The sequence below is a fragment of the Phoca vitulina genome, unplaced genomic scaffold, assembly GCF_004348235.1.
Source record: "Phoca vitulina isolate PV1807 unplaced genomic scaffold, GSC_HSeal_1.0 scaffold57, whole genome shotgun sequence".
NCBI classification, from domain to species: Eukaryota; Metazoa; Chordata; class Mammalia; order Carnivora; family Phocidae; genus Phoca; species Phoca vitulina.
The window spans coordinates 1403063-1417550 of NW_022589760.1; the positions used below are offsets into that span (position 1 = coordinate 1403063).

The following is a 14488-nucleotide window of genomic DNA, read 5'->3' on the forward strand; positions in this document are numbered from 1 at the left end:
ATGGTAGAAACCTAAGCTTCAGAGGAAGGTTCCATTTAAGATGACGAGGAGTTAGCAAGACTTCCCTTGATACTTATTTTAATATGAGAACCCCTCAGATGGAGTTATTCAGCCTAGGGAGAAAGCTTTGCATTTACTTGGAGCCTCCCTCAACCTCATTTCTTGTAGTTATGGCATGTGTGTTACTTTCAAAATTGACATCTGCTGTATTTCCTGATAACGTTCCTTCAGTGTTTGTAGGTGTATAGTTGTATCATTTACCCATTCTCACCACGTGTTTATATGTTAGGTTTTTAAAGTTTTAGGGTAAAATTTTAGTATAAAGACTGTTGGTGAAATATCCATTCTCCAGTAGTTGCTCTCTTGGACCTCAGACATCTGGCATGTTGCTAGAGGAGCTGGTCCCAGGTCAATATTCGAGGTACAGGGAAGCTCTGTGTGACCCGAGTCAATGGAACTTTCTTGTTTTCTGGTTCTGTGGTATATGCTTAAAGCAAGGTTTCAAGCAAAAAAAAAGTTTGGGTATCACCTCTCCTTTCACTACACAATACAAGAGCAATACAGGAAACACCCACTGTGATGTTGAGCTTGTGTCAATTATGATGCGATGGACTGCACAGGGAATGGATACTGTCTTCTCCCAATCTTCAAGAAACAGCACACACTCACTGGACACTCAGTCTCTGCCCTCGAAGAGCTTACACTTTAGTTGAGAAACCAGACCTTAATACATACACTGTGCTGTAATATTGACCAACCTGTTCATGATACAGAACATGGAAACATGGAGCTACCTACATACATGATTTAATAGGAAAAAAATACACTTCCATACTTCAAATGCCATCCATAGTTCACTAGGAATGTCCAGTGATAAACTTTTCTTAAGAGTTAACTTGTTTTTGGTTGACATTTCAATGCTCTGTGTCTCACCACATGGATAAAGGAGCATACAGATCTATAGTACTGTTGGTGTTAGGTATCAAGTCAGATTTCCTAGAAGTAACTATTTTTTTCTCACAGGGATATATTTTTATGGAGGGAGCAAGAAGGTCCAGAGAAAGTTTCACAAAGTGCATATTTTCCACTAAACAGAAAATTGAGTCTTGACACCCAATAGTGATCTTTCTTTTCTCCTTGATTACACCTGTCCTGAATTTCTAGAAAGATGAATGCTAGGGATCGAACTAATGTCCCTGAATAAAATGGGAGACCAGGAAGCCTATAGCACTTCATTAATTCATTTGTATTTAATTCATTTTGTAAATGTGTTTTGAACCTGACTAGATAAAAAAGACCTCCCTATTCTGAGGTTCCTATGAAAAGTAAATGACCTATTCAAATTGAGGGCAATTTGAATGGCTCATTTGGTCACTCTTGAAGCCTAAAAGGTGCCAGAAAGCAGGCAAGAGTAAGTATCTATAATGTCTAGGCTCATTTCTTTTCTCCCCTGTAACGATAGGCATAGAATTAATCCATTTTTGTATCTACTAGCTCAAATAACTGCACTTATCCTTGTGGGCTGAGCAAAGCACATGCACATGCGTCCTTTATGAAATAGAGACATCCCATTTCACAGATGTATCAGAGAACTTTACCCTTTAAGGCTCTGCTGATTTGCATAATCCAAATTTTCTAGGCCTTTCACCTATCCGGAGACTTGTCTTTACATTTAACCCTTCCTAAAGCTAAGCCCCAAACAAAAAGCGCCTCAGCTTTTATCACCAGGGTTTAGGAGATCGTGAAGAGGGCTGTTTTTTTAATTATATTTTACCCCTAAGATTGACTCAGGGCTGCCTCAGGACATATGGGACAGAAAACTTTTTCGTGATTCATTCCCATTCCGTAAGCAGTTTAACTCTTTAGGAACACATAGTCTTAAGTTCTAGGAAGATCTAAGCAATTGGGAGAATTTTAGGGGAATGGACAGACACTCTACAACCCAATACCGTATGTAGCTTGTGTTTAACAGGGGAGGGGACCGAAACGCACAGTGATCTCTAGTTTTCGCTCTGCTCTTAGCTGTGTGACTTTAGGTTTCAGCCTCCTAGAAAAAGAAATCAGCCTAATTCCCCCACTCAGGTAGATTTCACTTTTCCTCAGTTTATGTCTAAAACCCTACGACTGTACGTGTCGCTTTGCAATCCGCTTTGTTTCTCTTTGGAACTATGTTTCTTGGGGGTATTGAGCCATGTAATGAAATATTCTTCGGTCACTTTTAACCTCTTTTCATTCCTTTCTTTCCTAGGGCACCAGGGGCCGGCGAGGCCGAATCTCAAAGCGCTGCTGGCGCTACTGGTGATAGAACAATATGATCAAGTTATAAGGGCGGGGGAGAGATGGGGGGCGGGAAAGATTCAGAGAAAAAATGAAGCAAGCTCCACTTGAAGATCTAAGGGATTTCCGGCACTAGAAAAGTTGCATACAGTTTTCGGTAACCTGCAGCAGGGGGCGCTCGGAAATTGTCGTCACTTTCCGGGTAGCCTCCCAAGACTTTACCCTCTAGAAAACTGTACAGTGTTTCCGGCTTTTCTCAGTTGTAGACGCTCGTAAGTTTCCGGCAGTTTCCGGGGAGACTCGGGGACTCTGCGTCTGTCTCGCTCGGCTCCGAGTGCCCGGTGCGGCGGGGCAGGGTCTGGGGCTGGTCATGGCGTCCCCGTCTCGGAGACTACAGACGAAACCAGTCATTACTTGTTTCAAGAGCGTCCTCTTGATCTACACTTTCATCTTCTGGGTGAGAGATGGAGGAGCCCGGGGACGGGAGGGGGTCTTGGGCTTGGGTGGGGGGTGTGACCCTGAGAAGAGGGCGCTCAGGCCTGGGGGTGTGGGGAGGGAGGCGCGGGTGGGGTTCGGGCGGCTGGAGCTGCTGGGACCCCGACGCCGGCGAAGAGTTGCTGGGGCTCGAGCCCGGGCATCCTGCCGGCGCCGGGGTCAGGGTCCCGGAGGATGGCAGCCAATAGGCTGTGCTGGGACACAGACGGGCTTCGGGTTCGAATGTGATGCGGGGGACGAGGAGGGGAGTGAACACCCCAGAGCTCGCCGAGGGTGTCCCCGGACCGTTGAGAGAGGCGAGGCTTGCCCCGCCCCTCTGAGGGCTCACCCGCATAATAGTCTCTTTCTTTTCACCGCTTCGTAAGAGGGGAGCATTTCGCAGGTGAGTATGGTCATGGCTGCACTCCCGCCCACCTCTCCTCGGCCTTGCTTTTGTGTACTATCCCTTTGTACGCGGTGCTCGTCTCTGAACTGGGGTGGGGAGAAGGGGGAAGTTTCTGGAACTCACAGAGACACTTTCTTCCCTCCTCCAGAAGGTTTTCTTCCTATGGCGGGAGTAAAGCGGTTAAATAAGTTGTTGTCCCTCGGACAGATATGTCGTGGACTTCGGTTTATACCAAAACCAAAACAAAACCCAACAAAAAGAAACAGATGAAATTTAAGAATTTTGTTAGGATGCCTTCCCTAGCTACCCCCCCCCCCCCCCCCCCGGTTTTGCCCTGGCTACCTGGGCTACCTAGTGATCCAGGGTGGATTTATCAAGGCCGGTCCTTATGTGCAGGTCTCCGTCCTACCCCTTGTCTCCCATATCCCAGCCACAGCTCTGTGGCCACGGACTGCTAACTCCATTCTCACAGCTCTTGTTTCTTAAACAATAGGTGTGTGGTTTGAAGGTGCCGTGGTATACAGTGTATGACTCTCTGTTCTCTGGCTTCCCACATAGATCACTGGTGTTATCCTTCTTGCCGTTGGTATTTGGGGCAAGGTGAGCCTGGAGAATTATTTTTCCCTTTTGAATGAGAAGGCCACCAATGTCCCCTTCGTGCTCATTGGTACCGGTACCGTCATTATTCTGTTGGGCACCTTTGGCTGTTTTGCTACCTGCCGGGCTTCTGCATGGATGTTAAAACTGGTGAGTCCTTGTTTTCCTTAGAATTGATTCTTGACTTTAGAAAAGTCTTATATGTTGTTGGCTTTGTTTCTTGAAACTGGCCACAGCCCTTTATGATTTCTCCTCTTTCTTCCCAAGTAACATTTCTGCTACCAGTTCCCACTTTTGTTGTGTTTTCCCTGTCCTTTTTAATAAAAACATGCTGAACTGATTGAGCAGACTGTTTTTTTTCTTTGACTCCCCTCGCAGCTGTGATGTATCTTATTTATGCTGACTTGGACTTTCTTTTTATCCCACAGTATGCAATGTTTCTGACTCTCATTTTTTTGGTTGAACTGGTCGCTGCCATCGTAGGATTTGTTTTCAGACATGAGGTAAGCCTGAATTTGGGAACCTTGATATATTATGATTTATCCTCCCAGAGATAAAAACAGTCAATAGTTCAGAAATCACTTTTAAAACTTTCTTTTCAAGCTGTAGCTGACAATAATGGCTTTCTTGTAAAAATTCTAGCCCACGTTTAATATAAAAAAAATTTTAGAAAATTGTAGACTGACAGTTACCAGAAGAAAATTACCGGTACCCGTAGTTACATGTATTTCCAGTTCTTTTTCTGTGTACAAGTACCTGTTAAAGTGGAGATAGTACAATTTATAACCTTACTGATAGAGGAAAATATTTAAGGCACGAAATTGATAACACAACTGTGTTCTCCCTTATGCCACGTGTTTAAAAAAATTGGATATACTTAATGCAAATCATCAAAACTTTAACATTGAAGTAGAAATCGGGGTTCCACTGTTAAAACTGGGGTTGGGAAATCCTTCAGTGAGTAGTGAAGGCTCCTCAATGAGAGTGTTTTACAAAGTGGTAGTGCAGTGTCCCAAAGTAAGGTTTTGTAGCTTAAGAATCCTGTAGGCATCAAATTTGTACTTAATTTAAAATAGAGAAAAATTGGGGGAGGGATACAGCAGTACAGAGCTGCCACTTGAATAAAAGCTCCCATAGCACTTTGAACTTGAGCAGTTATCATCTTTTATTGTAATGTTTTGCTTAGTAATCCCCTCAGCTAAACTGTAGCTCAGAGAAGACAGGATTGGACCATAGAAGTTAATTACCATACATGTTGCTGCTGTCAAAGATAATGAACGTTAGTCAGATGTGGGGGATTTTTTTATTTGGCCTAGAAACCCAAAGAACTTTCTAGAATCTTTATTTACTGGCGTTGTGTTTCTTTGCTGTAGATTAAGAACAGTTTTAAGAATAATTATGAGAAAATTTTAAAGCAGTATAACTCTACGGGAGATTATAGAAGCGATGCAGTAGACAAGATTCAAAATAAGGTAAGTGGTCATAGGGTGGTGGCTATTCAAGAGGGGAACACATCGTTATCCCTTTAGAGAAGAGGATAGGGCTCTGGCTACTAGATGTTGTCCACTTGTATGATATTCTCATTATAATCTTAGATTAGGAGAGAATATGTCCCTGGAAAGATATGTCCCCTGGAAAGACATATCTCCATTTTCTCCTAATCATTCTCCTCACATGTACACCTCTTCACTCCTCACAGACATCACGGACCAAGTACTCTTAATACCAGCTGTAGCAGGAAAATAAGGCCAGTCCAAAAGGCTTACACTTGGTATTTAGAAAAAGAGTGCTTATCTCTTGAATTATAAGGCCAATTGAGAACAGCCACATTAAAATATTAGGATAGAGATCATTGAGTATAATGAGCACAAATTGCAATCTAAGGTAATAGGCTAAGTGTTTGACTACAAAGCTGTGATGTGAACTATAAATGGTTTTGTTGGATTTTTTTTTCAGTTGCACTGTTGTGGTGTCACCGACTATAGAGATTGGAAGGATACTAATTATTACTCAGAAAAAGGATTTCCCAAGAGTTGCTGCAAACTTGAAAATTGTTCTCCACAGAGAGATGCAGATAAAGTAAACAATGAAGTAAGGAGCCTTTAAATTTTTTTTTATTTGAAAATATTAACTGAATTCAGAGTTGACTCAGTTTTTAATTTTTCCTCACAATAGATATAATCTAAAATAGGCGGGGCAGGTATTATTCTCACTGAATAAATGAGGAAACTGAAGCTCAGTTTGTGACTTGAGTTCACACAACTAGCAAATAACACTTCTAAATGCATAATCCAAAAGGTGGAACTTCTGTTCTTCAAACTCCTGTCAGAGCATTGTGCTTCTGAAAGGAGATAGGATATGTTATATGAAAGAGTGAATTTGAATAAAATGATAACCAAAGGCTGAGGTAGCTAAAGCTCATCTTTTGGCAGGGATGGATGATCCAAGTGTTCATTATTGCTTGTGCTGTACTTAAAATTGTTTTTCGTCTCCCATTAGGGTTGTTTTATAAAGGTGATGACCATTATAGAGTCAGAAATGGGAGTGGTTGCCGGGATTTCTTTTGGAGTTGCTTGCTTCCAGGTAAGTCCTTGTTGTTAGGAATGTCTCCTCGCTCTTGTTCAGTGGTAAGCTAGAAGATTTCCAATCTGAAGGCCTCAGGGCATTTCCAGAGAAGTCACATTTTCACACACTCCCGGCTGTTTTTATTTTGTATATGAAATTTATTTGTTTTATTTGGGAGGGGATGTTCTGCTATTTTCATTCCAATTCTTCGATGTCTTGGATCTTATGTTTTCCCACACTATTTTCACAATTAGACTTCTCCAGATTTTTATTCCCTGTTTACCTGCTCTTTTTTTTTTTTTTACCATGGCCTAGCATGCCTTGAAACTACAGAAAGCAAGGCTTAGAATTAACTCATAGTAGTACAAACCTGGTGCCCCTGGGTACGGCAGCTCTCCAGCATCCTAGTTCATTAATTAAAACATGAGATAGATGGGAACCTTGTCTTACTGTGCAGTCAAGATTCTAAAACATTGTCCAGATTTTTTCTTTCCTGGGCTGCGGCTGCCTGGTGAGTTCCATATAAGTTCTGACCTACAAAAACTTAGATCATACGACCCCACATTCAATATGTGCCTGTCATGTTGGGGACGTGCTACGTTGTGGGTCAAATTCTATTTTCCGAGTTGTGCTGCTTCTCACCGTAGCATGGAAAGTTTTCTAAACAATTTTTCTTAGGTAATGGGGGTTTGTCCTGTATCGAACATCGTGGCGATAAAACTAAAAGAATGGACATACTTCATTTCGACCTATGTAATTGGTTTTGGAAGTCTGATCTTAACATATTTCTCGAGCAGCAGGCCTAGCTATGTCTGAGTCTGCACTGTCTAATAAAATGGCCACTAGCACCTTCGAAAGGTTCTAAATATTAAATAAAATAAAAAAGTCGATTCCTCAGTTACTCGCGCCGCATTTGAGGTGCTCAGTAAGCCACATGTGGCTAGCTGCTAGCTTACTGCACAGCCCGGGGCTTAAAGAACAAATCCCTTGATGCAGCACGCCCTAGAGCTTCCAAGAAGATCTCTGCCTTCACAGATGGAGATTTTCCCTGAGGAGCTGCATAGTCTAAGCCATGTCCTGTTTGTTCTGATGGCTGACAGGTTCACTGATAAGTTTCCCCCAAACTTAACGACGTTTAGAATTTTTCCTGAGTGATAATTTTGTCAGTGACAGTTGTGAAACTCCAGGTCATAGTGGCAGTAAAACCTCCCTTATATTCTTTGAATGTGATCCAGGAGCTGCAGAGTATCAAACATAATGCCGAGAGAAACTTAAGGAAATTATTAGGGAATTCGAAGTGTAAGGAAAATAAACCTGTATCCTGAGTACTTTAAGCTCTTTTGTGTGTGTGTGTGTGTGTGTGTTTAATTTTTGTTTGTATTTTATTTCTAGCTGATTGGAATCTTTCTAGCCTACTGTCTCTCTCGTGCCATAACAAATAACCAGTATGAGATAGTGTAAACAGCAAACCATGGGCCTATTCCTTTTCAACTTTAAGGTATGTTCATTTTAGTCCTCAGCTCTCTATCGGTGTGTTTACTTCAGCCTGTTCATGTGATGGATGGACTGAGTTTGCCGAGGTCTTGTCGAGTGGTGCATTCAGATCTGGTTGGTACTGTGTTAGCCCTGCAGTTAGATCAGGTCTCTCACTGCAAGGCATGGCCACAAAGGACAGAAGAGCCTTTGGGGGTTTACCTACACATCAATCTAAAGATCCTAAGTGGTCCCCTTTCTAACAAACTTGGACCTAGACTGAAGAGAGATGGAGAACAGTGACCTTTACTGGTGAGGTTCCCTGGCACGCACACTCCGCTCCCAATACTGGCGTTTTCCCTAGTCTTCATTTACCACACTCCTCTGGTGAACTCTTCTTAGAGCGATAAACACATCTAGCCTAACCTGGAGCCAGATTTGGGGAAAATATGTGTTTCAGTAACTTCAGTATTTGAATGGCAAACCATGAGAACTGTGGCTGGCTGAATTAATCCCCTGGGGTGCCCTTCACAGTTTAATTGGGCCGCTGACGGGGAACACACGAGTAGATGCTCACGTGTGCGAGCGCATACAGATATGGAAATTTGGGTTACAAGTCGATTAACTTTTTTTTTCTTTACTTTTAGGACATTTACATTCCCCCCTGTAAGCTATGAAATTGCCTGGATGGAGGACTAGCTACTACTGCTTACAATAGACCAAAAACTTACATAAGTAGTCTGATTCAATCAAGACGTGTTCAGTTTAAGTCCACCTTTTGTCCCATTGATGTTAGATCATTGAAACCCCTGTATCACTGTGAAACACTGGAAGAGCTAGTAAATTGCAAATGATGCAATACCGTGTTCCTCTTGACTTTTATTTTTCAAAATCGCATTGTGAATCTGCTATTTTGATGTAGTGTTACAAAGTGACCGCTCTGAATTTGCTGACTGATGTAGTGTGATAGAAAATTGACCCTTCCGAACTGGCCTCTTCCCAGACGAGTTAAAATTATTGTATAATTTGCATCAAGTTAAGATATTTTCATTACTCTCTGTTTTGCTCTCAAATTTATATTTGAAAGGTTCTAATTATTACTTAATGGTGTCGGAATTACTGTATTTTCCTTAGGAATTGGAAGCAATTCATCTTCATTAGCGTTAGCTGCTATTTCTTTATCAGGTTGATGTGACTTAATTGTCAGTATCATGGTCAACTATAATAGTCTTAGTTTTGGTTTGTGCCTTTGATTAAATATAAATCTTTCACACAATAAATGTTGTTTTCCTCTAAAATCATCATGTTTAACTTGTAGAAAATCTGCCGGGATGGTTGTTTTCCACTGAGAAAGCTAAGCCCCACATTTCTACCTGAAGGTGCAGGTTTAGATAGGAAATGTAAAACTGAGGTCTTGACTTGGTTTCATTTTTTAAAAAGTCTTTGTTTATAAAAACTATTCCCTGTGAAAGGATTTCATTCCATATTATGAAATAGCATATGCTTAGCATTCTCCTGGAACTGGGACTATTTTGATTGTCTAGTTTACATTAAGAAGTTGGATGGGGAGAGAGACAACTTGTACCTTCGGGTTAATAAGGAAATGAATAATTAAAATTTGGGCTGGGATGGGGGAATTTTTTCCTTGGTTTTGGGTTTCTTTACACATCCATTAGTAGAACCTAACTTCTCTGCCACACATCCACGCAGTCCTTGAATCTGATGGTAAGGGGGAGTCAATCACAGTTATAAAGTGGGCACAAACTACTAGTTAAGATTCATAGTGACTTGTGGGTACATGTCTATATATATATGCCTTGAGTTACTGCAGAAAGAGTATTCTACATTAAAACATTTGACAGGTCTGACTCAAGACAGAGTGATAAAACAGTTGGAAAATAGTGGCTTTCCAAATATATAGATCAGATTTTGGCTATTGGAATTAGTGAAGCTAATTTAAAGGATAAAGAAACTAAAGGATAATCCAAGTAGTGTTAGGTAGGTACATTTCAGTAGGATGGCCTAGAAGAGCCTGATAAAGTTGTCATTAAGTAGGGTTTTTTTTTTTAAGTTAAAAGTTTTTCCTCATTTTTTTTAAGATTTTATTTTTATTTATTTGAGAGAGAGTGAGAGAGAGAGAGAGCATGAGCAGGGGGAGAGGGAGAAGCAGACTCCCCGCTGAGCAGGGAGCCTGATGCGGGGCTCGATCCCAGGGTCCTGGGATCATGACCTGAGCCGAAGGCAGATGCTTAACCGACTGAGCCACCCAGGCGCCCCAATTTTTCCTCATTGTTAAAAAGGAAAAAAAAAAACAACCCAGAAAATAAGGAATGTAGGAAGAAAAAAACACCACACATCACGCTGTAGGCGGGTTGGCGTATTTATTTTTAAGGTTCGTTATTCTGGCTGGCCAGTTACAAAAGTCCCTTATAGCTAATGTGTGCATGTGCACACTGGACTGTAAAATTCACCTCCACCTTCGATGTGCCAAAGGCATCCTGTGGGTTGTCTCACTTCCAGGCACCATGTTACTTACCGCAAAGAGGCTCTGAACTCCACCTTGAGAAGCAGACTCCACAGGTATATTTTCTGAACGTGTGGAAAGCTTGGCATCTTTGGCCTATTCCCGTGTGGGTGTGGGGGGGTTTATGTGGTAGGCATCAAACTTTTATGGAAACAAATACCTAATACAAGGTATAAATGCCATTTCTGTGTTCCCTCAGAGCTCACACAGGCGTCTTTGAGACTTGATGTTTTTTAACCTCCTGCGAGAATCCAAGTTGGTACTTTGCCAGTGATGCGGCCAACCAAACTGATTAAATTATGAGAGGCAAAGCAGTGGATGCTTTTTTTGTGGAACTGAGGAAACTTTGGTTCCTTTGGACTATTCTGTGTGGGCTTTTGTATTTGTAAAAAAAAAAAAAAGAAAAAAAAAGAAAGCCTAGCACAACGTATAAATACCATTCCTGCCTTTCCTCGCTGCATACATAAGATGCATTGAGATTTCGGGTTTTTTTTAAGCTTGCTGTCCCACGTTGACACTTGGCCTGTGATGTGGCAAACCAAACTTTTTTAATTCAAAAAGGGAAACAAAAGGCTAATATATCAGAAAAGAATACATACAATGCAACAGTTACTGGGAAATGAGACTCATTTTGAAGTCATAGGTCTAAAACTTCACCCAGATTCCTTGTGAGAGAGAAGCCATTATGATTTAATTATGGCTTTTCTATTAGGTCCCCTTACCCCATGGAGCTTAGTAGAATTAGGCACTTGTAAGAGCACGGCAAATGCTAATGAAATGAATGAGTGAGTGAATCTAACTATAATGGCTCTTTAATGTTCTGTGAGAAATAAGCTGTTGATCTAAATATCTCATTCCATACAAATCATCGTTTATATAATAGAAACCACCTGCTCAGTCAGAAACCACTTAACCTCAGAAACCGCAGCTAACTTCCTCCTGGTCAAATCGCTTTTTGCTGCTTCTCTTTTTTGAATTCATTGTTACTTTCGATGCCACTGAAGATCCTTGTTTTGTTTTTTGTTTTGACTTTGTGATATCCTGCTTTCTTTCCCTTTTACTGCTCTTTGTAGTTTACTTTACTGTTTTAATTTCCTCCTACTTTTCAAGTGTGGCTTTCCCCAAAGGCTTGCACTTGGCTTTCTGCTCTTAGATTATGCTGACCTTGGAGGAATTATTTTTTTTTTAAATTTTATTTATTTATTTGAGAGAGAGAGAAGGAGCAGAGGGAGAAGCAGACTTCCCACTGAGCAGGGAGCCTGATGCAGGGCTGGATCCCAGGACCCTGTGATCATGACCTGAGCCGAAGGCAGATGCTTAACCGACTGGGCCACCCAGGTGCCCCTGACCTTGGAGGAATTAAGTGTAGATATCATCAAGGCCTAACCCCTCGCTCTCTGGTTGTACACTTCAGTTGTGTGTTGGACACAGTGGGTTGCTTGTATCCTCCTCCCTGCTCCAATACCCAAAAGCTTAGCACGCTGAACACTTTTCAAAAGTCAAAAATTTCTCCTACAGCATCTAGTCCGTGCATAGTAGGCCCTCATCTGAACTGGCTCCTTCATCAGGAATAACACAGTTTGTGGGACTTGGGGGAAATAGGTCAGTTGCTCTAAGAGTTCCTTATCACTGGCTCCATCCCCTACATTTATCCCGTGAATGTAAATTCTTTAGGTAAGACTGTCATATGGGATCTGGCGGTGGTCTCATTACCATGGCCTCAACATTTTTCTTTTAAAAATAAAGACAACTGAAGTAGTAACTTGTAAAGACTTTTCCCCCAAGTTCCTCACCACCTCTTCTGGGAAAGGTGCCTAGTAGCAACATCCTCAAAACAAACCAAACTGTTCTGGTGCTTGCCTGGATATGGATGATCAGTTCACAAATGAGAGGATGCAGCATTTAAGTGGGTGATACAACTTCTCAGAATCATTGCTGGAAAGGAAGAGTAGCTACATTGCGTACATAGGGAAACACACCTGGGGTATGGTAGAAGAGATTTGGAGAGATGAGGGACGGCATCCACACATTATCACTCTGTCATGTACTGCGGTAGCAGGAAAATTAACATATAAGAGAAGGTAGACTGTTTGCACAAAGTCTTTTTTTCTCCCACTCAGGGGAGGTCAGAGAACTAATGTTTGTTGAACACTTACTAATTGCCAGACACTGTGTAAGGTGCTGCAGTTAATGAAGCTGTGTGGGGAAGTGGTGCTATCCCATCTTTTCAGAAAAAAACCCACAAAAAAAGCTGAAGATTAGGTTAAATAACCCGCCCAGGATCACAAAGCTAGTAGTAGATCTGGGATTTGAACTTCAATCTGTTGGACTCTGAAGCCCCAGGCTTCTTTCATTGGATTTTTCTGTGTCTCGATAACAAAAAGGCTCTGGGGATTATGTCATGCTAGCCCACAGCCAGAGAAGAAACGTATGAAAAAAAAAGATTCTTCTTCAAATATCTTTTAATTAGTCTTTACTGAATATGAAATTTTTAAAAAGGAAGCTTTCATGGAAAAGAGTATCCCATTTTCTCACAATATGCTTTTGTAAGGTGTTAGCATTCAATTACAAGTACATATTAAAAAAAAACAACAACAACCTTGTTATGGGGCGCCTGTGTGACTCAGTCAGTTAAGCCTCTGTCTTCGGCTCAGGTCATGATCTCGGGGTCCTGGCATCCAGTCCCATCCTGGCTCCCTGCTCAGCGGGGAGTCTGCTTCTCCCTCTCCCTCTTGTCCTTCCCTGCCACTCTGCTCCCTCTCTTTCTCTCAAATAAATAAATACAATCTTAAAAAATATCCTGTTGTTACTCCCTGCCCCCACAACATTACTAAACAAAAGAAATGCTTACAAAGAGTTAATCACAATGTAAACATTAACCCTATCTGTTTTCTTTCTTTTTTTTTAAGGTTTTATTTATTTATGAGAGAGAGAGCATGAGTTGAGGGGGGTTGGGAAGTGGCAGAGGCAGAGGGAGAAGTAGACTCCATGCTGAGATCAGAGCCCGATGCAGGGCTCAATCCCAGGACCCTGGACCCAGGACCCACCCAAGTGCCCTAACCCTGTCCATTTTCTTTTAAGCATCTTGTCATGCAGTGAATGCTTCCCCAAGTTTACAAGCAAATACTTGCTATGTTAGTAAAGATACTCTTCAACACTTAGCTGTTGTCATACTGTATTCCCTTGTGAATATCTTTAAATCCCGCGTGGAAAACAACCCAAAAAACCCAACCTCTGCCACACAGACACGCACATAGGCTGGAAGCAGAATCACTCTCATCCTGGAGGCACAAGTCCAAACCCCTGCTTTTCAATGAGTTCGTGTGCACACGTGCACATGCATGTAGATGATCGATCCCCTACAGGATAGCAGCGATTTCTGAGGCGGCCAGACCTCAGGGTGTGCCCCAGGGCATCTCTGCATTTCAGAGCTGCCCCCCACAGCTCAGCGCAGTCTTGAATCCGGCCCAGTCACAGTCTGGCCCTGGCAGGGGAGCAAGCAACACAGGCCCTGCTGGATAAAGTCTTCCTCAGCCCCCATCCCTACCCTTCTTGGCCTCAACCCCATCCTGGGGCTCTGACACTGGCAGAACGAAATGTAACAGAAAATATGTCATGGTAATTATTTGAGAACTTGGCCTGAAGATACAGCCTGAAGAACTTAGAAAATAGCAAAAAGTTTAGGAAAAATTAAAAATGTAAAAATCTGACACATCAAAGATAACCAATGTTTTTATTTAAAAATGATGTGTCTTATCTACAAAATGAATGCACGAATTATAAAATGCTTAAAAAATTCAGAGTTCAAAGTGGTATAAAGTAATAAATTTGTCTCCCTCTCCTGCCCACCCTCATTCCTAGTTCCCAGAGGGAATTACTGGTAAAAGTTCCTTGTGAATCCTTCCACATATTGCCATATACAAGCATATCTACGTATTTTTTTTTTCTCTCTCACAAGTGGAAGCCTTAGTTAAGATCGTAGATTGTGGAGCCAGACCATCTGGGCTTGGATCCCATCTCTACTAATTATGGGCTGTGTGCTCTTCAGCAAGTTGCCTCATCTCTCTGTGCCTCGCTTTCTTAATTCATGAAAGAGGGATAAATATTGCCTACTTTATAAGGGTGTTATAAAGATTAAATGAAGTGCTACATGCTAAACGCAACAGAATGCA

The 14488-nt window shown here is 41.8% G+C and overlaps 1 protein-coding gene across 2 annotated transcripts; it reads left to right on the plus strand.

Moving 5' to 3' along the window:
- The first annotated feature begins 2356 nt into the window (after window positions 1-2356).
- TSPAN6 (tetraspanin 6) lies at window positions 2357-9068 on the plus strand. 2 transcript variants are annotated; one of them, XM_032390082.1, is made up of 9 exons: window positions 2627-2734; window positions 3138-3154; window positions 3716-3904; window positions 4183-4257; window positions 5128-5226; window positions 5711-5845; window positions 6254-6337; window positions 7712-7817; window positions 8440-9068. In XM_032390082.1, the coding sequence occupies exons 3-8, from the start codon at window positions 3893-3895 to the stop codon at window positions 7778-7780; spliced, it is 474 nt and encodes a 157-aa protein (XP_032245973.1). In that variant the 5' UTR covers window positions 2627-2734; window positions 3138-3154; window positions 3716-3892; the 3' UTR covers window positions 7781-7817; window positions 8440-9068. The 2 variants fall into 2 exon arrangements, with proteins under 2 accessions (XP_032245972.1, XP_032245973.1); XM_032390081.1 differs by lacking the exon at window positions 3138-3154 and having other exon boundaries at window positions 2357-2734.
- Window positions 9069-14488: the final 5420 nt, after the last annotated feature.